At 39.1% G+C, this 24938-nt stretch overlaps 1 protein-coding gene across 5 annotated transcripts in view; it reads left to right on the forward strand.

The window, feature by feature from the left end:
• The window catches only part of rxrg (retinoid X receptor gamma), a 68646-nt gene that overhangs the window by 36346 nt on the left and 7362 nt on the right, over positions 1 to 24938 (forward strand). For 2 of the 5 annotated variants that reach the window (XM_004913772.4, XM_004913776.4), the window contains exons 2-9: positions 12041 to 12294; positions 15103 to 15256; positions 16016 to 16195; positions 18094 to 18254; positions 19740 to 19869; positions 21233 to 21365; positions 22530 to 22621; positions 23993 to 24098. In XM_004913772.4, coding sequence (XP_004913829.2) covers positions 12041 to 12294; positions 15103 to 15256; positions 16016 to 16195; positions 18094 to 18254; positions 19740 to 19869; positions 21233 to 21365; positions 22530 to 22621; positions 23993 to 24098 — 1210 coding nt within the window. Of the gene's footprint in view, positions 1 to 6944; positions 7294 to 12040; positions 12295 to 15102; positions 15257 to 16015; positions 16196 to 18093; positions 18255 to 19739; positions 19870 to 21232; positions 21366 to 22529; positions 22622 to 23992; positions 24099 to 24938 lie in introns of those variants that run through there. The other 3 variants (XM_002933753.5, XM_004913775.4, XM_004913773.4) reach the window with 3 other exon arrangements.

The raw sequence follows: 24938 nt of genomic DNA on the forward strand, positions 1-24938 counted from the left end.
AAAGGTGAAAAACCCCTTTAACATTGCAGTTTGCAATGTTTTTTTCTTACAATTCTACCCTCGAGAATTACCAAATTATTTCACTGGCATGGTTCACAGTGAAAGTCTAAGAAGGGACAGGTACAAACCATGTACCAGTGCCCTAATAGCACAACCTTATTTAGGCTGATGTCAGACAAGGCGTCTTTACGCCGCGTATTTTCTCCGCCTATAAACGCCAAATAACCCACACGGCCCCTGACTATGGTGTTTTTCAGCCAGGCATAGCTACTCTTGAACGGGTGACACTGCAAATCCTGTTTCCCATAGTGCTTTCTGTCATTACGAACACGCGTGCTCGTTCTCCAGCATGCAATGCGTTTTATCATATGCTCTAGATTTGGCCAGTGAGCGGTTAATTCCTGTTGTTACAGAACAACAATGGGCTAAATCATCCCGGAGCTCCACGTGAGACATGTAATAGTAAAACGCCTTTGCGTATACATAGGGATAGAACACTTTGGAAATGACGGCGTATTTTGGAAAATGCAGGAAAAGTCCAGAGTAACGAGTTTTCTAATGTTTTTATGCATGGTGTGTCATCCATCTAGAATTTCAAGTTATTTCTATGGAAGATGATATCGTGCGTTATTCAGCTGCCGAGAGAATTAGAAAATATGCGGCCTAAAAATTCCATGTCTGACATCAGCCTTAGGTTAATATCCGACGAGGCGCCTGGCGTATATTTTCGGCAAGCGGATGGCGATATTTTTGGCAAATGCTTTTCTGCTTGCCGAAAATATACGCCAGGCGCCTTGTCTGACATTAGCCTAAACCTTGAAAACAGACATGTTTGTTGTAGAGTTAATCATAAATGTAGAAAAAAACAAGTGATAAACCTGGTCTTTCTTAGGTTTGGCAATAGTCATTTTGGAAGTAGTTTTGTGTAATGTTGAAAAGCTTGTTCCCCTCCAGATGTTGTAGAACTATGTCTCCTATCAGCTAGACAGCTAAAAGTGCAGAGAGCTGCTGAGTGTCTGACTATGAACTGGCATATAATAGCAATAATAGATATACATTTAAATCTTTGTTTTCCTTACTTTACCAGCTTCAATGCTTGCTCCAGGCCAAGTGCCCCATAGAAACCAATCAGCGCAGAGTATTTAGTCTTTTACTTCCTTTATATTTATTTCATGTATTTATTTTATATTTCTTTCACTTCATTTATATTCATATTTAGTCTTTTAACTTCAACCAACTGAAAGGAAAATCTGCCCTCTTGCTATGGCATCATTTCCTAGTAATAATTTCTCCTACTTTTAACCTGTCCATTGAATTTAAAGGAGATCCATTTTTTCACAGCTGAAAATTGCCATGTGTTTGCCATTGTGTTTGTATGCCAATCAGAATGGGAATTCCATATAGAACTAGTTCTAGAAACAGAAAGTGAAACTAAATCAGTTTATAAACAGCACACAGGATTGCAAATGATAAGGAAGGGCAATGAAACCCAAATTCACTGTAGATATATGTTGCAATGACTCCAAATTGCAAACTTAGAAACCCTCTAAAATGCATCAGCCAGGGTACTCTTCCCTGGGAAAATCAAAGAGGATTGCATTGTAGCACTGACATACCCTGGGCTGGTCCAAGGCTTCTGGGTTAGTGATTAGAGCCACTAGGGATGCCTAGCAAATTGGACCCCTCTCCCTTCAGAGATTTTGGGTTTAAGGGAAAATCAAGAAGGATGTCATTGTAGCACTCACTCCAACGCGGGGTATATTTATCATGCTGTGTAAAAAGTGGAGTAAAATATTACTGGTGATGTTGCTCATAGCTGCCAATCAGATGCTTTGCTTTGGTTTGCTAACTGTTGAAATCTAATTGCTGATTGGTTGCCCTAGACAACATCACCGGTAATGCTTCACTCCACTTTTTACACAGCATGATAAATATACCCCAGTTGGCAAAGGGTCCCAGGTTAGTGATTAAAGTCACTAGAGGGCCTAACATATTGAACCCTTACTCCCGTCAAAGAATTTGGATTTTATTGTCCTTTTAATTTTTTCCTTATGTTTTATTTGAACAATTTACCATCTAAGATAAAAGTAACTTCTAGTAAATAATGCACAGTGATATAATAAGACATGTAACATTATCATAATGTTCTCATATTTTTGCGATTTTTGAAATTAACATTATCTACCCCACCGTTTTAGACTTGGAATTTAAAATCCTGACTGGTTTGCTAGGATTTAATTGCCCTAGCAAACACAAATCTGTTTGGAAGTCAGAACAGAAGATAAATATTAGAAGGCCTAAATAGATAAGATATAGACCCGTTATTCGGAAACCCATTATCCAGAAAGTTACGAATTACGGAAAGATCGACTCCATTATAATCAAATAATTTAGATTTTTGAAAATGATTCCCTTTTCTCTGTAATAATAAAACAGAACCTTGTACTTGTTCCCAACTAAGATATAAAAAATCCATATTGGAGGCAAAACAATCTTATTGGGACTTAAAACTTAAGGTATGGAGATCCAAATTAAGGAAAGATCCCTTATCCAGAAAACCCCAGGTCCTGAGCTGGATAAACAGGTCCAAATACCTGTCCAACTAAAAGCCTGTCTAGTTTGTTCTTTTTGACAACTAGATGGCATTTCAGGCGAAGGCTGGAAAGTGGCAGAATAGGAAGAATAATAATTCCAAAGTCATCCTTATGCTGAAGTAGTTTCTTTGGCCAATCAGAATGATTTCATTAGCTTCCCTTTCTTTTAAACTGCATATTGCATTTGACTGTTTAGCTATATTTGTCTTTCTATTAATTATTGCTATTATTTTTCTGCCCCCCTCCCTCTCGTGCTTTACAGAAATGCACAATGGAATGCTCAGGGAGCCCTGCTCCAGCGGAGTGTGAGTCTTTAGCAGTTGCAGATCACATTAAGCATTTATGAGTTCCGTTCCATTGCAGTTAGCTCGGGGACAACTGCAAACAGTCAGACACAGAACTGCCAAAGGATCGCTGCAGGGAAAGTAAAACAAAGGCACACGTGTCACATAGGTTTCTCCCCTTGTGGGAGGCTGCAAATAGAAGTGTTATGTAGTTAAAATGCACTTAAAAGGTTTATTTTCTATAAAGCTCCTCTCAGCCCCGACACATCTATCTTATGATGTACTGGGAAACTAGCTTTGGCTTGACACATCTTTTCATTTCATATCAGTCATAATCTCCCCAGGCTAATATATTCTATAGCAGCCAGTAAGCAATTTATACAACTAAAACACCACAACAAATGCTTTTATAAGGAAATATACTCTTTTAAGAAAGGGTTTTTCACAAGTATATTTTACTATTAATTTCCAGCAAAGTGCATGGATGTGGGTTACTCTGTGCTGTCAATCTTCCAAAAGTATGCCTTAAGCACCGGGTAGGGATCAAGGGGCCAAAGCCTTAATTGCTTAGAGCTGGTGTCTGTGAAAATCTGTACAGCAGCCTTCTGCTGCAGACAAATTCATCTTCTCCTTGGGGCTTTAGTTTCCCTTTAATAAATACCATGCCTAGCTTTGTGTAGAAGCGTGGAGTGCCATCATCCTGTAGTTATTACTGCTGATTATTTGTATTATGCACTATAAAGTACTGGCAAATTTTTAAAAAAATGGTGACACCATTACTCAAATGATAAATGTGCTGCATTTTCATCCCTTGAATTCAGTGTGTCTACTGTGATGGTGAACAAGGGGTGGCAAATTAATTTGTCAATCGCTGACATGTGGTCTATGGTAAATACAAGGCTCCCTAGTAACTTTTGTTCCCAGTGTTCTTGGTCTGTGTGCTCTGAATGACACCTATTTGTTACCCACCCCCTCCTGTATGTGGTCCCAGAATGGAGGTGCAAAAACTTGGTGTGCTGCCCAGGCTTTTCCCTTTTATTAAATGAGTCTGAGAGTAATAAACAAAGAATATAGCATTTATTTTTAAAATTATGAAATAGAGAGTTCATTATTAATATGCTTCAAATTTCAGGCTTCTGCCCAGTGGCATTTTGTTTGTACAACTTTGGGCAAGCCGAAGTAACAATAGAGGGAATTGTTAGGTAATGCTTAACATTATATTAAATGGGAGTTACCATGAGCGAGCTATATCTGTATGATTATTAGCAAATAGTCATGTATATAAATGGCATACTAATGGCAAGTTCTATTACCTGTACAATGTTTGCCAAGAAATGTTAGGTGACATAATGGGCACCTGTCCCCCCCCCCCCCCTCCCAAAATTTTGCATACCTCGCAGCTCACAAAAATCCCCCAGTCCCAGATTGCTGTTTAAATGTCCCACATTGCCCTGCTTGTCATTGGTTCTTCTCATCTACCTGCTCCTCAAGAAAAAAAGCCAAGGTGGCTTTGAATTCCACTGGGAATTCACAGCCATCTTGGATTTTTTTACAGGAGTTTGGCAGAGAGAGTGAAAGATAAGCAGCATGGGAGAAGCAGTATTCTGTCTGGTTTAAGTGTAGGTGAGGGAAAGTTATGAATCTGCCCATTTCTCCATTCATCTAACCAGCATGTCTGGGTTCAGTGGAGTGCTCATTGGCCATTTTTAAGTGATCGTACTTGCACATCTAGGGTTAATAGGTTAATTATCTATTTCCTGTAGTAATTATACTGGCATATCTTGGCTAAACATGCAGATTATCCATTTTCTGTAGTAATTATACTGGCATGGCTGCGGTTATGATGCCCTTTATCTATCTTATGTAGTGATCATACTGGCTCCTAGATCCATTATCTGTAGTAATTATGCTGGTACATCTTGGGTTAATATGTTGATTATCCATTTTTTGTGGCTATTATACTGGTTTCTCTGGGGTTCATATGCTTGTAATCCATTCTGTGTACTAATTATACTGGCACGTCTGGGGTATGTTTTGGTAAAATAGGTGTGGTATTTAGGGGGATATTCACAAAGTGCATATGGCCATAACGTTTTCAGAGCACTACACATAATTATACAATTATGTAAGTTGTGAGTGACTTTATGGGCTTCGCCAATAAATTGATTTCCTGCAAACTTGGCACCATTTTTGTATGTAGTCTAGAAAAAAGGGTTCAGAATCTGCAGATTCTGGCATGCCATAGACAGTCACTATTTAGTGGGCTGGTAGAGGACTGTTTGGGCCTCTGTGTAGTGGAAATTCCTAGGCCTATTTTGCATCCCAGTCCAGGCCTGAACACATTATTTTTGCTTGATGACTTTTGGACCATATCGTTGTGAAAGTCAAAAAGTTGGTTTCTGTATAAGTTAGTGGGCACTCATCATGGCACAGATGGCCCTGCACACAACTCTGTTATACATTTGCCCGGACAGATCAATAGTATTACTAGACAGTCTAAAAACATTCTGTTCAGAGCACTGTGACTCTACACAAGCTTGACGTCAACACAAGAGATAAACAGAAGGCAAGCTACAAAGTCAGAACTTAGAGCTGGCAAAAGCTTCAGTGCTTCAGACCAATGCTAATTATATCCAATTATATTCAGAAATATCGCTAGCCTCTTTGACCCTCAAGGATCCTCAACAATTGTCTTCAAAACATTCTTCAACATTTTTGTATCAGTCTAGAGAAGAAGTTCAATCAGTCTTTTACCTGAAGCTTAGCTAGAACCTAGGTCATCTGAAAAGAATCTCCAGCCCAAACATTGCTGTAAATGCAGAATAGGGCACGTCAGACTCCCAAGGCTAATTACTAGTCAAGTTCCATAGCAAGACTAAAGCAAAGCAATAAATGTATAACTCAGGGCAAACAGCTCTATATCACCTAGTGAATACAGCCAAAGATATTCCTCAAAGCCAATGATAGATATGAATCAGTGGCTACAGCGGATTTTTAGTGAAAGTTACTGCTGCCCGAGGAGGTACAAATAATAACTGAAACATAGGATTTAGGTCATCTTGCTTTGATTTCAAATTGTGTAAAACTAGAGACAATTGGTAGAAGATAGCTTTAGTTTATACATTTATTCTTTATGCATGCAAACACATCTTGACCTATGACTGGGGCAAGTACTTGGACTGAACCAACTGGGAGACTGTTTCATAGCTAGTTTGGGCTATATATCTTTTCAGTCTAAACAAAACAGCAGCTTTAGTTAGGTTGTCATTATTGGAATGGAAATTATGGAATTTAGATTATTAATTGGTTACTAATGTCATATCTGTTTTATATATTAGAATATTTTTTAATACTATGGGGTTAGGTATTTAATGCATAGACCAACATAAATGCCCCTGGGGTTCATTCCAAGTGCACAGGGGCTAATTAACTCCAGCTCGTGGCATATATAATATATACTCCAGTGATTCATCATTTCTACCAGGTCCTGGAACTTAAAATATCCATTATTGTTGAAAATGACCCCCCCCCCGCCTTACTGTGTCTAAAGCATTTTGCAAGCAAGTCTACATAAAATAACCATTGCTGTATTATAGACTAAAAATCAGATTTTGAATAAAAATTCTGATTTAGATTGATTATATTTTGTGATCCTGTTTCATATTACAGTTTCTCTTCACTTGGTTGGTGTGATTTAGGGATACTGGCAGCTGGTAGAGGACTCTTGCCATTTTCATAGTTCAGGTTATCTTTAAAATAACCCTTACCTTTGCCAAAGCTGTTAACTAAAGCTGCATGCACCCAAACCCTTTTTGCAGCAGAAACCACAAAATTCACTAAGGTTATTAAATATTATAGTATTTGTACTTGTTATAAACAGGAGTGGCTTAACATTAAGCTCTGTGCTTATAGATACCCTGCTAAATCTAAATTAGGCAATAATTCCCTATTACTTATTGATTTAAGTACAAGGAAAAAAGCAGAATACTGTGTTTGGGGGCTTAGGATAAAATGGTTGCATATTACTGATACTTCTCTGGTTCTCTAACAAGATTTGTCCTGGTTTTGCACTAAGTAGCAAAGAAAGGAGCCCTCCTCCCTTGCCTTTATCCTTTTCCCACCCCCTATGAACTAGGCATAGCATCCCGCTCTGTGTCTGTGTGGCTGTGCTAAAGCTGAAGTCTGTGAGCAGCGGTGCTTGGATACAGCTGGCAGCCCTGACTCCAGGACGATACATACACAAATCAGGCTGGTTTGATGAAAAGGCGCAATTGTGGAGAGAAATTTAGGCTGTGTGTGAGTACGAGGTCTATACCCCCTGCCCTGTGCCAGAGACGAAGAGTGGTGCTTTCATCATGAACTGAAAATGGATACACAGTACCATCCAATCATGAAGTTTCCTGCAGGATTCAGCAGTAAGTACACATATCTGTCTGCTGGTCTAGAAGTCACCCCAACAGAATCTCTCTGTGTTTGTAGGAGTCGGAATGTCTTACTGTCATGTGCTGTGGAACTGACACTATAGGGGCAGGCAAAATATGAAAGTATGTAGCTGTGTATGCAGCGTATGGGAGCTGATGATACAGTTTGAGGTTAATTAATTATTACTGTTTATATAATCAGATTCTTTAACTGATACAGACACTATAAAACTACTCTGCATAATATAAACTTACATGAAAAGTTACCTATAGGTCATGTTGATCATTTTTTGCTGATAGGGCTGCTTTTCTGTGTAATTTATGTGTGGGTGATTTCATTCTCATAAATGCTCTATGCATGCAATGACATCTTGACCTATGAGTGGGCCAAGTGCTTAGACTGAACCAACTGGGAGCCGGCAGCTTCGCTCTTCAGTAAAGGGAATGTTTCATAGCTAGTTTGTGCTATATATCTTTTCAATCTAAACAAAACAATAGCTTTAGGTAGGTTTTCATTATTTTCCATACTAGATTATTAATCGGTTACTAATGAAATATCTGTTTTATATATTAGAATTAGAAGACTATGGGTTGAGGTAGTTAATGCATAGAGCAACATAAATGCCCTTGGGGTTCATTTCAAGTGCAGAGGGGGCTAATTAACTCCAGCTCATAGCACATATATATATATACTTCAATGATCCATCATTCCTACCAGGTCCTGTAACTTAAAAAAATGTTAATAAAATGTCTGTTATTGTTACTTGAAGTTCCTAAACCTGACTGTTTTGCCAGCCTGTCTGTCCATTCTCAACCAGACTTTCTAAAACTAAAAGCAGCACAAATATGGCAGCCCCCTCATAGAGGAACATGGGGGATCGGATAGGGAATGTAAAAAGCACTGGGCAAATACTTTAAAGGCAAAATTATAAATAGCACAGATGTAAAAAATGTTTTATTTGTGGTGCCATGATCTCTTTTATAACAATTAAGAACACACTTTGGGTTTGTGTGCCTTTTAATGCCTCATTTGATCCCACTCCATACCTAGATCCTACTCCATACCTTGATACCTTACTGTCTAGCCCACCGTGCTTTCTGGAATTCTTACTTGCATTACCTTACTACCCCTCATCCTAAAATCTTCCATGTCTATGATAGACATGGAAGATTTTTTGTACCCTACTATTACCCCTGCATATGTTGATTGTTGTGCCAATAGTCTTGTTACTAACTATTCTGCATTAGGGATATATAGTACCTGCTTAAGGTGAAATGGGTTAATCAGTGGCTAAGTAATTTTGACTCACCAAAAGGAAGTCAGGCTGTGATATACTGAACTCTTGGCCTGACACGTGCCACTTACAATTAGGCTTTGCCATCTTTAGACCAATGGATTCCACTGACTGACTACTCTTAGTGAAATCCTTACAAACAATCAGTGTGGCTTGAGCACATTGCTTTAAGGACATGTTCAGCAGTCAGTAGTTTTAACTAAACCTTCCCCCTAGTGTTCATTGCCTAGTAAAGCAATGCATTTGACAGGCTGGAGTGAGTGTAGTACAGCTAATGGCCCTGTTGGGTTATTACAAACTATCACATGAAGCATCTAGCGGTGCTAGTGTGGGGGGTGGGTTCTGTGAGGAAAGTTCAAGTTTAGGAAAAGGGTCAGCACCAGGTTTGTGTTACATGTACAGGAGGTAGTGTCTTAACATTTTTCCTCTAGTTCTCGAAATCAATAGCAATCAGTCATCAGTTAACTGAGTGGCACCGAGTGTAAATCTGTGGCAGTACAATGAGTGCATGGGCAGATGACTGCAGGGGGCAATTAAGGAGGCCGCAACTGCACTGACAAGCATGAGCCTTTTTTTTTTAAACCCATGCTTTAAAATTGCCATTATGTCAAGTAACTCTTTTTTGGGCTCCTTTGTACCCTACTATTACCCCGCTATTAGGTAGGCCTTTTTTGGGCTCCTTTGTACCCTACTATTACCCGCTATTAGGTAGGCCTTTTTTGGGCTCCTTTGTAGCCTACTATTACCCTACTATTAGGTAGGCCTTTTTTGGGCTCCTTTGTAACCTAATATTACCCTACTATTAGGTAGGCCTTTTTTGGGCTTCTTTGTACCCTACTATTACCCCGCTATTAGGTAGGCCTTTTTTGGGCTCCTTTGTAACCTACTATTACCCTACTATTAGGTAGGCCTTTTTTGGGCTTCTTTGTACCCTACTATTACCCTGCTATTAGGTAGGCCTTTTTTGGGCTCCTTTGTATCCTACTATTACCCTGCTATTAGGTTGGCCTTTTTTGGGCTTCCTTGTACCCTACTATTACCCTGCTATTAGGTAGGCCTTGACTAACCTGGAATGGACCATACAAAAGCATTTAACATTATTCACACTGAAAGTCAGGTGTTATTGCAAAAATGGCGCTGGCATGAACTTTATGAACCAAGGCTTTTGCATTAATTGTTGCAATAATGGATCATTTTGTGCACATTCACCTATTGGGTTATGTAAATCTTTTTGGGGCATGTCTTTCTATTTTGTCACTTTCTGTACTGTGTATATAATATTTATAATAACAAATTTATTATATTATTTATAATAATATAATGTTACACTTACCCCTGAGGGCCGATTGGGCCCAAAACATGTGCCAATAAAATTTTGCAGCTAGTAGTTTGCTCACTAACCTTGGCTGCCCTACACCTGTGACATAGTCAGACTAACAATATCTATCCTGGCATAACCCAGAAACTGAGGCCCAGTCCTGCCTCTAAACTCTCGGCACTCCTACCTAGGGTTGCTACCTGGCCGGTATTTGACCAGCCTAGACAGTAAGCCAGCTAGAGCACCCGTATTACAAATAAACCAAATAATAAATTTGTGATAGCCTATAAATCCCTCCATTTCCAGACCCTCTCTGCTGCCCATCACCTTTTATAACTATGGGCCCACATATGTTCTGCCTATAACCCTGCCCAGTCCACAAATTTCCCTACTCACTTACCAGCCCTATTCACCTTTCCCTCGCCCAGCCTGCCAATTTCCCTCCCCACCCTTACATCATAGACCCTCTCCCAAATGACATCATACCCCACCTCCAACCCTAAGGCCTGCATTAGTCACAGAAAAAGGTGGCAACCTTACTTTTATCTGCACATCAGGCAAAACACATAAAGCACATGGTAATCCCACCACTTTTTATTATTATCCAATATTACAGAACTAAAGAGAAACACCTACCTCCCCACAGGTCAATGGTCATGCCTATCTCAAAGATGAACTATTTTACATCCCTACAGAGAAAATTATTTTGAGCTTTGAAAAATCTGTTCTTTATAAACTCTGGGCTTTCATTGTTTAACCTGTAGCTGCCTGTAAAAAAAGCAAGTCACTACTGGCAGATGGGCAGTGGGGGCATAAGGGCAGTAGGCAGACTAAGGCCCAGACTAGGGGTAGACAAAAGAGGTACATGCCTAGCGCCCCCCCCCCCTCCACCATTGCACCCTAGTCACATGCCTCTTCTGCTTACACCTAGTTCCAGCCCTGAACTTGACACCCAGTCATGCCGACACCAAGTTGTCACTACTTTTTCAGACCTGGATTTGTGGGAAGGTCACAAAGGACCAGGCCTATGGCAACCAAAGCAAATATTCTTGCCAGAAAAGGGCATTTACCACCTTCCATAATCCGGGACTGTATAATTGTTTGGGAGAAGGTTCTTCTATGCAGAGGGAGGAGCTAACTTGCCTAGTACCAACATGGAGAAGAACCAGGGAAGTGATTTTACACTAGAGATATAAATAAACCATTGCATTAACAGCTTGCTTGCCACAGACTTTGACACACTGACTACTACAAATCAACACAGTTTTATTTTGCAGAACAGAAGTAGTAGGAAGCAATGAGGTGCTAAAAGCTTTCAGCAGTTATTAGTAGCACATTTGCAGACGGCTGTATGTGTTGTGGGAGTAAGTGGTTTGCCTGGAAATATATTTATCAGCATGTCTCCCTCTCTGCGTGTGCATGGCAAAAGAAAATAGTCGTCCTTTTAGTCAGGTAATTCTAGCTCTTAGGTGAGCAGGCAGCACTCATGTTTATCAAGCAATGTCCTGGCGAGGTGGGGAATGGCAGCCATGTCATTTGAATAAGTATAGCTTTCAAATGTCATCATAATGCATGCCTGCTGCTTCACAGTGCTGGGAAAATTTACAAGGTAAACTTCTTCACCTCGTGTGGCTTTGGGGATTTCATCCTCTGTGTTGGTACTCGGTAAAGTAGTGTTTTGCCTTTAGAACAATGGAAGTCTTTATTCTGATTATACCAATAGACATGTTGTTGTACTACCACTATAATTCTCCATTGTATAATTGTATATAGCAGTGACTACAAAGTTTGTAGTTTGAAAATAGGCAAAGTAAATACACATATATATATTTATATATAATCTGAATCGTGTATGTATTTATGACACTAACATAATAGGTGGGTTTGGATAATAATCAACCTGTATATATCAAATCCTTAGATCCACAGGGTAGATGTTTAATATGCTTTTGTTACAGGGCATAGGGCTGATAAAAACATGTAATCTCAAAAGCAGCAAAATTGACTCCCACTAGAATCTAATTTATTTTTAAATAACTGTTTTTATAACTAAACCAAGTTAAATTACCTATTATAGGGGAAGCTAAAAAAAATAAAATAATTGCTTTATATTATTTTTTCGGCACAGATGCTCCGCTTCATGCTCATTCAACATCAGTCAGCTCCTCGTCTAATCTGGCAGCGATGAATTCTCTAGATGTGCACACAGGATACATGGGAAATTCCATGAATGGACCAAGGTCTATGACAACAAATATGAATTCTCTCTGCTCTCCGGGCAATAATATAGGCCCTCCATACAGAGTGATTGCATCCTCCATGGGACCGCACTCCCTGCCTTCTCCAACAATCCTCAATTTCCCTGGCCATGAGAGTCCACCGGTAAGTCCCTCAATAATTAACTTTCCATTCAGGCCACATCTGAGCAAGCAGTAGGTATTTTATTCTCACCTGTGCTGGAAAACATTAGCTTTGCATTCCAAAAGAAGGCTCTTAAAGAGAAACCTCAAACTTGTGGCCTACTCCAGCAATTACTGAAGGACTTAAAGATGCACAGTCTAAGGGGTCTATTTACTAACTTTCATACAGAACAAAACCCATACGTTCATGTAAAAATGTAATTGCTACTCTATAGCTAACAGTTTAACAGTCTAACAACTGTTTTGCAAATTTCACCACTATTCATGATATTCAAACAAACATCTGTAGTCTTATCTGCCATGTCCTTATACAGGTATAGGACCTGTTAGCCAGAATACTCGGGACCAAGAGTATTCCGGATAAGGGGTCTTCCTGTAATTTGGATCTCCATATCTTAAGTCTACTAAAAAAATCAATAAAACATTAATTAAACCCAATAGTTATTTTCCATCCAATAAGGATTAATTATATCTTAGTTGGGATCAAGTACAAGGTACTGTTTTACTATAACAGAGAAGGAAATAAAATTAAAAAAATTTGAATTATTTGTCCTATGGGAGACGGGCTTTCTGTAATTCAGATCTTTCTGAATAAAGGGTTTCTGGATCCATATCTGACGATTCAGCCCTCAACGTCAGTTGAGTGTGGGAATGATCTTTCGTGTGAACAATGGTGGCACGAAAGCCACTTTTACTATAAGGGTGCCTAAAAAGAAAACATTGCTTTGGTTCTCAAGACTGAAAAGTTACATTCATGAGAAAATAAATGTTTTAACTACCAGTTTTCATGAAAAACCAGATTATTGACCCTACAGGACACCAACTCACATATTTCAGCCCAAATTGATAATGTGCTTATCTATACTAGGGCTGCTACCAGTTGGCTGTTTGCACATAGGAGCCCTGTGTAGATCCCAGCAATGGGATACTAAAAAAGCAAAAAATTAGCGAAATAACTTTTTTTTACGCAACCGTTTTTTTTTCTTTTTAAATGACCGCAAATTTCGCTGCAAAATTCAAAAAATTCAATGATGACAAAATGCAGAATTTTGCTGTGAATCCATGCCTGTAGAAAAAATCGCATATCGCTATTGGCCTGCGTTTTTTTGGCAAGATTTTTTTTTTTTTTTTTAGAGTTTTTGCTGTTTTAGTATCCCATTGCTGGGATTTACAGTGTAACCTCAATTTTACATACTGTACCTTGGTATCAGGTTTTCCCACATTTTGCACCATTTTGTTGTGGCTCCACCAATGCCTAATGCATGTCCTTGATTTTACATTTTCCCAGATTAGAAACCTTTTTTCTGGTCCCCTGAAAAATGTAAAATAGTTTCTACTGTATATTTTATTTATTTAATCACATCTGACCTCTTAAAAATATTTGGTTGTGCCTTTATTAGTAAAGGTATGGAACCTATTATCCAGGATTCTCTGGACCAGGGGTTTTCTAATAGACCCAGGGCCGGATTTCTCTGTGAGGTGCCCCGAGGCCGCCCCTGTGGCTATCCCCCTCTGCGTATGCGCGAACGCGACCCCGTGCGCATGCGCGAATGTGCCCGCTCCCCAGTGCGCATGCGCGAACGTGCCCGCTCCCCAGTGCGCATGCGCGAACGCGCCCGCTCCCCAGTGCGCATGCGCGAACGCGCCCGCTCCCCAGTGCGCATGCGCAAACGCGCCCGCTCCCCAGTGCGCATGCGCAAACGCGCCCGCTCCCCAGTGCGCATGCGCAAACGCGCCCGCTCCCCAGTGCGCATGCGCAAACGCTTCTTTAAACTCCCATACGGAGCAGTGGGGAGAGGTCCGCATGCCGCCCCTAAACTTCTGCCGCCCTAGGCCCAGGCCTTTGTGGCCTTTCCACAAATCCGGGCCTGAATAGACCTTTACAAAATTGGGTCTCTATACCTTGTTTGTCAGAAATCCTCTATACATTTTAATAAACCCAGCAGGATGGTTTTGTCACTAATAAGGATTAGTTATATCTTAGTCAGATCAAGTACAATGTACTGTTTTATTATTGCAGAGAAAAAAAGGAGATACTTTTAAATATACATACATGCAAAATTTCAAATTTTTTCCATGATTCTGAGCTTTCTGGAAAACCGTTTTTCATATAATAGATTCCATATTCATAATAGATTCCCTGTATTCAAAGCTGTAATTGCATATGTTTTTTAAAGGGGTACTTCAGCTGCAAATACATTTTTAGCATGAGGCACACATTGATTCTGAGGCAATTTTTCAGTTTTCAGCTCTTTTTCTTTTTGTTCAGCAACCCTCTACTTTGGGGTTTTAGCAGCTATCTTTTACCATAGCAACTAAGCAGTAATTAGAATAAGAAACAGAAATATAAATTGGAAAGGCCTGAATAAAAAGATAAATAACACACAATAAGTAACAATAACAACAAAATTGCAGCCTCACAGAGCAATAGTTTTTTACCTGCTGGGGTCAGTGAACCCCATTTGAATAAAGGAAAGAAGCAGAGGAGAAAGGCAAATAAATATAAAAAAAAATAAAATAATGAAGACCAATTGCAAAGTTGCTAGGAACAACATACTAAAAGTTAACTGAAAGCTGAACCATCCCTTTAATGCTAGACTTCTGTCCTTCTGATTTTTTTCCCTTTGGGCTGTGTCAGCATCAATACATGGGAGGCAGTCACATGTGTGATAAATGGGGCATGATTGCACGATTTGAATGTTTCTGAGAAATAGCCTAACTATTTGTATTTGATTGTTAAATTCTTTTTCCTTATTTCTTTTCCCCCCAGTTTAACCTCATGAACAATATAAGCTGTTCGGAAGACATTAAGCCCCCGCCAGGTCTCAGCAACCTTGGGAGTCCGTGCATGAACAATTATTCGTGCAACAGCCCAGGGGCATTAACCAAACACATCTGTGCCATCTGCGGGGACAGGTCCTCAGGTATTACTCACTGTCTGATCCACTTGTTTGGCAATATATCATCTGCTAATAAGATTACATACAATTAAATGGGGTATAGTATATTATAAATGAATGCATACAAGGGCATTAGATTTCCCACTGAAAGTAAAACAGGTGAACATGGACTTACTGTTGCAGTTAATGTATAATATTATGTATTTAAATTATTTGTTTTCTGCCTCTTTCCAACGTTCAGGTGGGGGTCACAGACCTAGGCTACAATTTTATTGTAATTGTTACTTTTATTCACTAACCTTTGTATTCCAGCCCTCCCCTATTCATCCAACAGGCTTTCATTCAAACAACTTCCTAGTTGTTAGGGTAAACTGGACTATAGCAACCACATAGCTGCTTAATTTCCACACTGGAGAGCTGCTGAACAACAAGCAAAATCATTAAAAAAAAACACAAAAAAATGAAACATGAAAACCAATTGCAAATATACTTAGAATATCAGTCTACATCATATCAAAAGGTGATTTAAAGGTAAAGCACCCCTTTAAGCAATATTTGGACTAGTATTTCAGAGCTCCCTTTCTACTGGTGCAATTAAAGTGGTCTGCATAGAGAAGTGAATAGTCATTAGACACATCTATCTTCCAGACTCTCTTATGCCTAGTAAGCATTCTAGCCCAACTCATGCCTTGCAGTTTGATAGCTTTGGGGAGAGCGGTGAAACACTGGGAGCAACCTAGTCTTGCACAGACTCTGATATTTATCATTTCTACATATTTCCAGGCAAACATTATGGAGTGTACAGTTGTGAAGGATGTAAAGGTTTTTTTAAACGCACAATAAGAAAAGATTTGGTTTACACATGCCGAGATACCAAAGACTGTTTGATCGACAAGCGTCAGCGCAATCGCTGCCAGTATTGCCGCTATCAGAAGTGTCTGGCCATGGGTATGAAGCGGGAAGGTGAGTCTGCACTCTGGGTAACTCTGGCAGCAAAAGGATATTAGAATGTGAATATGATCTTTCATTCCTTTCCAAAGCTTCCAGTCGTATCTAAAATGTAGTGTTGGCAATATCTGAGTACTGGCGCTGTTGTAATCAAATAAATGTGTGATTGATGGAATTTGAGAACTAGTACAGAAAAACACTTCTATAGGTATTAAATCGATAGGATAAACTGCTTTTTATGTGCTGTGTGACTTTGTGGCAATACAAGTTATTATTTATTCCAAAAGAATACACCCTTTTTGTATTTAGGGTGGACTTTCTTTGGAAATTAAATAACACCACTAGGTTCATGAGGTTACCAAAATAATGTCTTAGGGCAGGAAATTAGAAACCACAAAGCCAAAGAGCAATAGAAGCCACATTGTCCTTGTTTGCAAATTCCTTAAATGGCGGTGGTTAAATTGTCCCATGAAGATGCCTTCCAAAATAAATACATGTGTGGGGCCACCAGACTTAATAACAATTGTATGGGTTCAGTTAAGACAAAAAAATACATGTATATTGACTGTCAGCCTTTTCTAATGCAAAGTTAACTTATTAAACAGAAAGCTCAAAAGCTGCACCTTCCTGTATTGTGCAAATTATGACTGCAACATATTGTAACATCATAATTTATATGGGCCAGCAAGCTACATAGTGCTTTAAAATACAAAGAGGGAATTACTAATAAGAGCTGGCAATCTAAATTGATGAGGAACAAAATAGGCATAACATTTAGGTTGGTCTTCAGGATGTTTTTAGAGGTAATGGACAGCTGGTGATGGAATAGGATGAGGTTATAAGAGGAAAAGAAAGGTGAAGGGCAGAAACAGACTGTATGGACCTTAAAGGGAGACATTTTTGAGAACAGAGCTGAGAATTGGGAAGGTTTTTATTGTTAAAGGGAAACTATTGCAAAAATGTAAATGTAATAAAAGCTTCATCATACTGAAATAGAAACTCTCTATATATAATTGCTAAAAAATGCTGTACTGTTTTTGAAATAATCAACTTAATCTTCACACACCTCCTCTCCATGCAGGAGTTGGGTGTCAGCTCCGTTTCCTAGCAGATGTATTAGAGCTCAATCACATAACTGATTTTAGTCACAAGTGCGCTGCGTCTATTGACACAAGACACATTCTGGTCAGGAGGTGGCAGTAGCTCCAGGGTTCCCATGTGTCAATAGGCACAGCAGTGCCCGATTCAAAACAGAAGGGAGGAAGGTTTGAGGGGCATCAAGTGCAACTATACGGAAGTGCAAGGAGAGCATTTTCTTCTATATAAAAAGAAAGTGGTGTTATGTGCAATTCACTGTGGGGAGAAGTGCAAGCTGCCTGCTATGCTTGTAGACGTAAATTAACCCTTATGTTCATTTGAGTGGAAGTTGGAAGAGAAGGACTGCCTAGAGGATCAGCTGGTATGGAAAGCTGAGGTAACTGGATAGGAGTAGCAGAAGGATTTAGAACAGACTGAAATTACGTAAGACTGGAGAAAGGATTGCCTATAAAGAGTATGAAGCAGTAATCTAGGTGGGATTTGTTTGGCTGTTTCTATGCATGTATGGCTACAAATATAAATTGTTTTTGTAGCAATGTAGATTGTTTGTATAGCAAGGATGTTTATTTGAGAAATTGTGTTGCTAAGACAAAGTCACATTTTTAGGTAGGTATTGGTCAATGGGCCTTGTGACAGCACTGCACACTTTCAGTGTATTATTCCTGTGTTGTACCATGAGTGGCACAAGCATGATACACATACAAACAAGAATACTCTTGCACAGTACTCACTGACTAGGCTCCATTTGTCAGATTTCTTTACCTGTAAATCTTGTTCAGTGTTACTAACATTCTACCCATCGTTCCCACTGGCAGCAGTTCAAGAAGAAAGGCAAAGAAGCCGAGAGAAGAGTGACACCGAGGCGGAATCTACTAGTAGTACAAGTGAGGAAATGCCAGTGGAGAGAATTCTGGAAGCAGAGCTGGCAGTGGAACCGAAGATCGAAGCATTCGGAGATGCTGGTTTGCCAAATTCTGTAAGGATTACTCTTGCCTCATACTTGTACAATACAGGTTACACTTCCCATGCATGATCTTTCTGTATCTACAGAAAAGAAATCTTATCAGGGGCATAAAAACACACACCCAGATTATTTCAGAATATATGCAGGAATAGGAATGCATATAGGAAGAACGTGACCTGACTGAAAACAAGAACTGAACCTATTGTAGCTTCTCAGATGTGTCTTATCTCACTGCTCATGTTTAAAAGAACTTGCAGCCTCTTATATCAAACATACTGATTCAGGAGTATCTACAATGTATAATTCAATATATAAGTTCATCTCACAGAAGAGAATGGATTATTAAATATTCATACTAAGGAGCGTTTATAGTAAAGTGCAAAATGCCAACATTGCCACCATATCATCACTTTATTAAAACATGACATATTTCTGTGTATCTAAGGGATTCTGTCACAGGAAAATGTTTTTTTTTACAAAACACATTGGTTAAAAGGGTTGTTGACCTTTAAATTAACTTTATTATTTAGGTTTTTCAATTTTTTAGCTTTGTGTTCAGCAGCTAACCAGTTGCTATTTTTCAGACTACCCTAGCAACCAGGCAGTGGAAAACAAAAGTTTGACAATAAACTTACTAGGAGGAACCTAACAAGTGTTAAAACATCACAAGCAAGATCCAAATGCAGGTCTATTTACTTCAAAACTTAGGGGCAGATTCATGAAATCACGAGTTCCAATCCCGAATGGGATAAATTCGGATTGGATATGAAAATTTCTGAAGATCGCAAATATCACGAAAATGCTTACGAAAAAATCGTATTAGTCATGATAATATTGTATTGGCGATCCGAAAGGCACAAAATTTTCGTACCAAAAAATTGTAAACAGCGGGAAAACCTTTCTGATTTTTTCTCACAAGCGTACGAAAAAGTCTCGCAAGCGTACGAAAAAGTCTCGCAAGCGCACGAAAAAGTCGCACAAGCATATGAAAAAGTCGCATAAGCATATGAAAAAGTTGCGCTGGCGTCAAAAAAGTCACGCAAGCGACAAAAAATTTGGCGAAAATACGCTCGGAACGTTCACTCTCCAAGTGTATTTTCGACAAATTTTTCGTCGCTTGCGTGACTTTTTCGATGCCCGCGCGACCTTTTTCATACTTTTTGGTGTCTAGGAAATCTGCCCCTTAGTTTGCCCCAATGCAGTGGATGGAGAAGAGGCAGCCTGAAGGCCAGTTAGGCAGAGACTAACTTGCAACACTGTGTCAGCAGCCAAAACTAGGAGAGCAAAAAAAGTAAATAGCCAGATACTGGTTTTAATTGAAATTCTGTTTACAAATAACTTTAAAACTATTGAAATTCATATATAGGAAAGATGCTTGGCATTTCGTTTTCTTTCAATGCAAAACACATTTTCTGGGTGAAAGACCCCTTTAATTTTGAAAATAACACACCAACACAGTTTGGTTGCACCTCAATAGAATATTCTCTGTGTTCACAGACAAATGACCCAGTCACCAATATATGCCACGCCGCAGACAAGCAGCTATTTACCTTGGTGGAATGGGCAAAAAGAATTCCACATTTTTCAGATTTGCCTTTAGAAGACCAAGTCATTCTGCTGCGAGCAGGTAAATATTACAGGCCTCTGGAGCACTGGCATGTTTTATGTATAAACAAACTCACACCTCCCGGTCAGTTACTGAACTGTCAGGAAAATACTTTAGCCCAGGATAGGAAACATCTCCCCTTCCCAACAGTATATTAGGACTACAGTTAGCTGTCTTATATTGTAGGAGACTGCCTAAATAAAGGGTAACTAAGCCTTTAGTCCCTTACATGAGAGTCTTGCTTCTATTCTAAATAATATTCATATGATAGTGCCTTTTCCCTGCACACCCTAACTGGGTTGGAGCAAATACCAACATACCAACAGGTTTTCAAGCAGTAATTGCCCCTACATATCACAAATGACATGATTTCCATTGACAATATTGGAATTTGGAAGTGGTTGCTGTTTATAAAACTGTTGATTATTTCTATAATATTTCTAAAAATATTGCATGGTTTATTTGTTGGTGAGGGTGGATGTAATTAAACTTTAACTGCAAGAGTTAATTTGTGATCAAACTATGCCTTTTATGATGGGTCTCCATAACCCTCTTAATAAAGGGAAATGTCCTGCCACAATAGGGAATATTAATTAAAGTATGTTAATAACTGTAAACAAGTTTGAGGGTTGCAAAGCTGACTTCCATACTTAATTTTGGCCTCCTGAGAAAAACCTTTTTCTTGTTTTTTTCTAGATAAGAATAAGAAAAATTGCTGCTAAGATAATGCAGTGAATGCAACCTCACAGTGTCTAATGTTTTATCTATTTAATTTTTGTATTTATGAGGTGATATAGAACCTCACAGGTACAGGTTACATAAATGTAATAATATGGTTCTGTAAACTAATAAACTGGGGCATAAATTGTAATTAAATTGTGTCATTGTAAATAGTTTAGCATCCCTTTTGTAATGTATTAATATTATGGCAGATCACCTGTGTATGGAATAACATAGTAAATTCTGAAACAAGTTCAACCATAATGCCTATATATAACCTGCCTAACTGCTAGCTGATCCAGAGGAAGGCAAAAAAACCCTTTCTGAAGCCTCTCTAATTTGCTGCAGATTAACTTATACTATGAGCTATCTCCCATAACCTCACTAGCCAGTCAACCCATTCCATCTAATGTATCAGCCAGTACCACTGATTCAGGGAGAGAATTCCACAACACAGCTCACTGTAATGTAATGGGTGCTTGTATCTGCTGGAAGGACCTACTGGTAAATAAAGCATAATATAACGGATATAAATTTAAAAAAAAATCGGGGATTAGCGTTTGCCTGTGAAGCCATCTGTTTCTCATTTTCTGTTTTTTGCTTTTTGCTTGTTAAAATATGCTTGACAGACAGACAGGTGAGCCATAATATCTTTACATTGCAGGTTGGAATGAATTACTGATTGCTTCCTTTTCGCACCGTTCAGTTTCTGTGCAGGATGGCATTCTTTTGGCTACCGGTTTACATGTCCACAGAAGCAGCGCACACAATGCAGGAGTAGGCTCAATCTTTGACAGGTACATACTTATACCAACCTGTCTATACATGTATACATATGTATGTATATTTTTATTTATAAAGCGCTACTTATGTACGCAGCGCTGTACAGTAGAGATATATATATAAACTACATATTCTGATACCTATACTATACTAACTGTGGCTCTTAAAAGAAAAACTATACCCCCAAATAATGTAGGTCTCAATATATTACTTAAAAAGCTCATATGTAAAACATCAGCCAATTAATGGACAGAGTTCTGCCTTTTGTGTCCATACTACTTCCTGTTACAGTTAGAGCTACATTATTTTTGGTCATGTGATCTCTGAGGGAGCACACAGCCCATCGCTAAATGGTGGATCAAGGGAAAGGATGTAAAAGAGCAATATTTACTGATATATATATATATTCCAGTTTGGTGAAATTCTTTAATAGGTCACTTAAAATAATATAAACGGTTAAGTTTTCATTCTGGGGGTATAGTTTTCCTTTAAGATTCCAGTAGCCTTATATATTATACTTGTTGAAGAAATCATCCAGGCCTCTCTTAAAGGACATGTAAAGCCTATATTTGCTACAATGTATATCAGTTGGGCACGTCTCCCCCACCCAAATGGCATCATTTGTACTGCAAATATCCCCTCTGTTTGCCAGCACCATCACATTTTCCTAAAGCTAGCTAGCTTTCTAGGTGTTATTTTTTTGTAGGCACCTATACTTTTGAATCTATATATTTTTTAATAAATATTGCATAAAGCTAACTGCAGCTAATTTACGACTATAAGAGCCAGTGCATTTTCCATAGAAACCAATCAGATCGTTGCTTAAATCTTCTAACTTTTAGTAGCCTCATGAAAACGTATACCTGGTTGGTGCTATTGGTACCACTGGTGTTATTACCTATGTTAACTATGTTAGTAAATGAGACTCGGTGTCTTACCCAATACAGACAATGCTAGAGTTCAGTGTCGATTTATGATGATAATGACCACCTTCTAAGAAACCTACATAATCAGCTCAGGTTACTGTATGTAGACCTTATATAATATCTGGGCATGGAATTACTGACTCGAGTCTGGTTAAATGTTTCTCTCCAAGAAAATGTAAAAAACATATTAAGACCCTGTTGCTTTATTTGTATAAAAGGCATTAACCCTTGTATCATTCCATTTCAATACAGGGTTCTAACTGAGCTGGTCTCTAAAATGAAAGATATGGAAATGGATAAATCAGAGCTGGGATGCCTGAGAGCTATTGTTCTGTTTAATCCAGGTAAATGAAGACTTTGCATAACAAAAAAAGTGCAGATAAGAGATCTACATACTGGAAACCCCTTTTGATGCTACAATATGCCAACTATTCTTTTTTCTTGACTGATTTGCTTTTCTCTATAATCATATCACAGTATTTTGTAGGTAATGATGGCCTTAAAGAAGAACTAAAGCATAGATAAAGAAGTAGGCTAGAAATGTTAATTATGTTTTGGGCTTCCGTACCAGCCCAAGGCAACCACGGCCCTTTAGCAGGGAAGATCTGTGCCCCCAAAGATGCCCCAGTAGCTCCCCATCTTCCTTTCTGCTGATTCCCTGCACCATATCTGTGCTGCTGGCACTTACTTGAGCTTAGGGGCCGACTCACAATATAATGTATCTATAGAATATACATGTTACGATATAAGGCTGAGTACATGGCAGTACTAAAACCAGTGCAATTAGCACCAGAATTTATTAATTAGCCCTGTAGCTTCAGCTTATATGAAAGGCAAACCACATTTTTGCTTGATGATTTGCGATGACCCCAAAGCTTAGCTTCTAAACAGCTGCCCAGAGCACACTGAGCATGTGCAGTGTCACCGACCCTCCTAACTTAATCCCAGATGGGGAGCTCCTGTGACAGCTTTGAAGGCCTGGATTATTACTGTTATACAGAGGCTGAACCTTTAGCCTGGTGCAGTTAGTTCAGTATATAAAATATGGCATTTCTAGGCATATTCATTTTTAGGGTTTAGTTATCCTTTAAGACAAAGTGTTTCACATTACAGGAAGACCTTTTATACAGAAATTCCCAGGTCATGAGCATTCCAGATAACAGATCCCAACCCTGCATTATACTGTATGGGTGATAAACAATAAAAAGGTTGTATCTGCTGGCAAATGTAATGTTTCCTGAGAACATTTATAAAACTTTTCCTTGAGATCTCCTTTGCAAAGCATTCATTGCGTTTCCAATCAATAGCATTCTACAAAAAAGCCTCTTGGGCACACTACAGTGAAGCCCTATTTATTTTGTGTGTCGTGCAAGGTTTTTACCATCCATGTTGTTTGACCCATTTAAGTAATTGGCTGTCCAGTTTACTCCAGTGTAGATCCCTTAAGCACTTCAAATATTTGGCTTAGCAGATGTACCTGGCTACACTGTATGAATCATTTTTCCTCACACAGTCTGTAGAAGCCATTTTTGTGGAATACAAATAACAAACGCATTGCACAACTGTTTTTCACTTCAACTGATCCGTGGCTTTCCCTCAAGTTATCGGAATATTGATTTTCCAGAAAGGATTTTTGTATTTCCCAGCCATAGGCCCGTCTTCTATGAATGTTCCAAGGAACAGCGATAACACAGCTCTTTCATATTGATGTTTAGATGCAAAGGGACTGTCCAACGCTGCAGAGGTTGAGGCACTGCGTGAAAAAGTCTATGCCACTCTTGAATCCTACACCAAACAAAAGTACCCAGAGCAGCCAGGAAGGTGAGGAGTGATTATTTGTTTGTATTCATCACAGGTATGCTGTATAGTTACATAGTTACATAGTTACATAGGGTTGAAAAAAGACCATTGTCCATCAAGTTCAACCCATCCGAGTAAACCCAGCACACAACCTATACTAACCAATCTATACACTCACATACATAAACTATATATATACAACCAGTAATACTAACTGTAGATATTAGTATCACAATAGCCTTGGATATTCTGCTTGTTCAAAAACTCATCCAGGCCCCTCTTAAAGGCATTAACAGAGTCTGCCATTACCACATCACTAGGAAGGGCATTCCACAACCTCACTGCCCTCACCGTGAAAAACCACCTACGCTGCTTCAAATGGAAGCTCTGTTCCTCTAATCTATAGGGGTGACCTCTGGTGCGCTGATTGTTTTTATGGGAAAAAAGAACATCCCCCAACTGCCTATAATCCCCTCTAATGTACTTGTACAGAGTAATCATGTCCCCTCGTAAGCGCCTCTTTTCCAGAGAAAACAACCCCAACCTCGACAGTCTCACCTCATAGCTTAAATCTTCCATCCCCTTTACCAGTTTAGTTGCACGTCTCTGCACTCTCTCCAGCTCATTAATATCCTTCTTAAGGACTGGAGCCCAAAACTGCACTGCATACTCAAGGTGAGGCCTTACCAGGGACCTAAAAAGCGGCAAAAATATGTCCTCATCCCTTGAGTCAATGCCCTTTTTTATACAAGACAGCACTTTATTTGCTGTAGTAGCCACAGAATGACACTGCCTGGAATTAGACAACTTGTGATCTACAAAAACCCCTAGATCCTTCTCCATTAAGGATGCCCCCAACAC

Source organism: Xenopus tropicalis, chromosome 4, assembly GCF_000004195.4.
Source record: "Xenopus tropicalis strain Nigerian chromosome 4, UCB_Xtro_10.0, whole genome shotgun sequence".
In the NCBI taxonomy this organism is placed as follows: Eukaryota; Metazoa; Chordata; class Amphibia; order Anura; family Pipidae; genus Xenopus; species Xenopus tropicalis.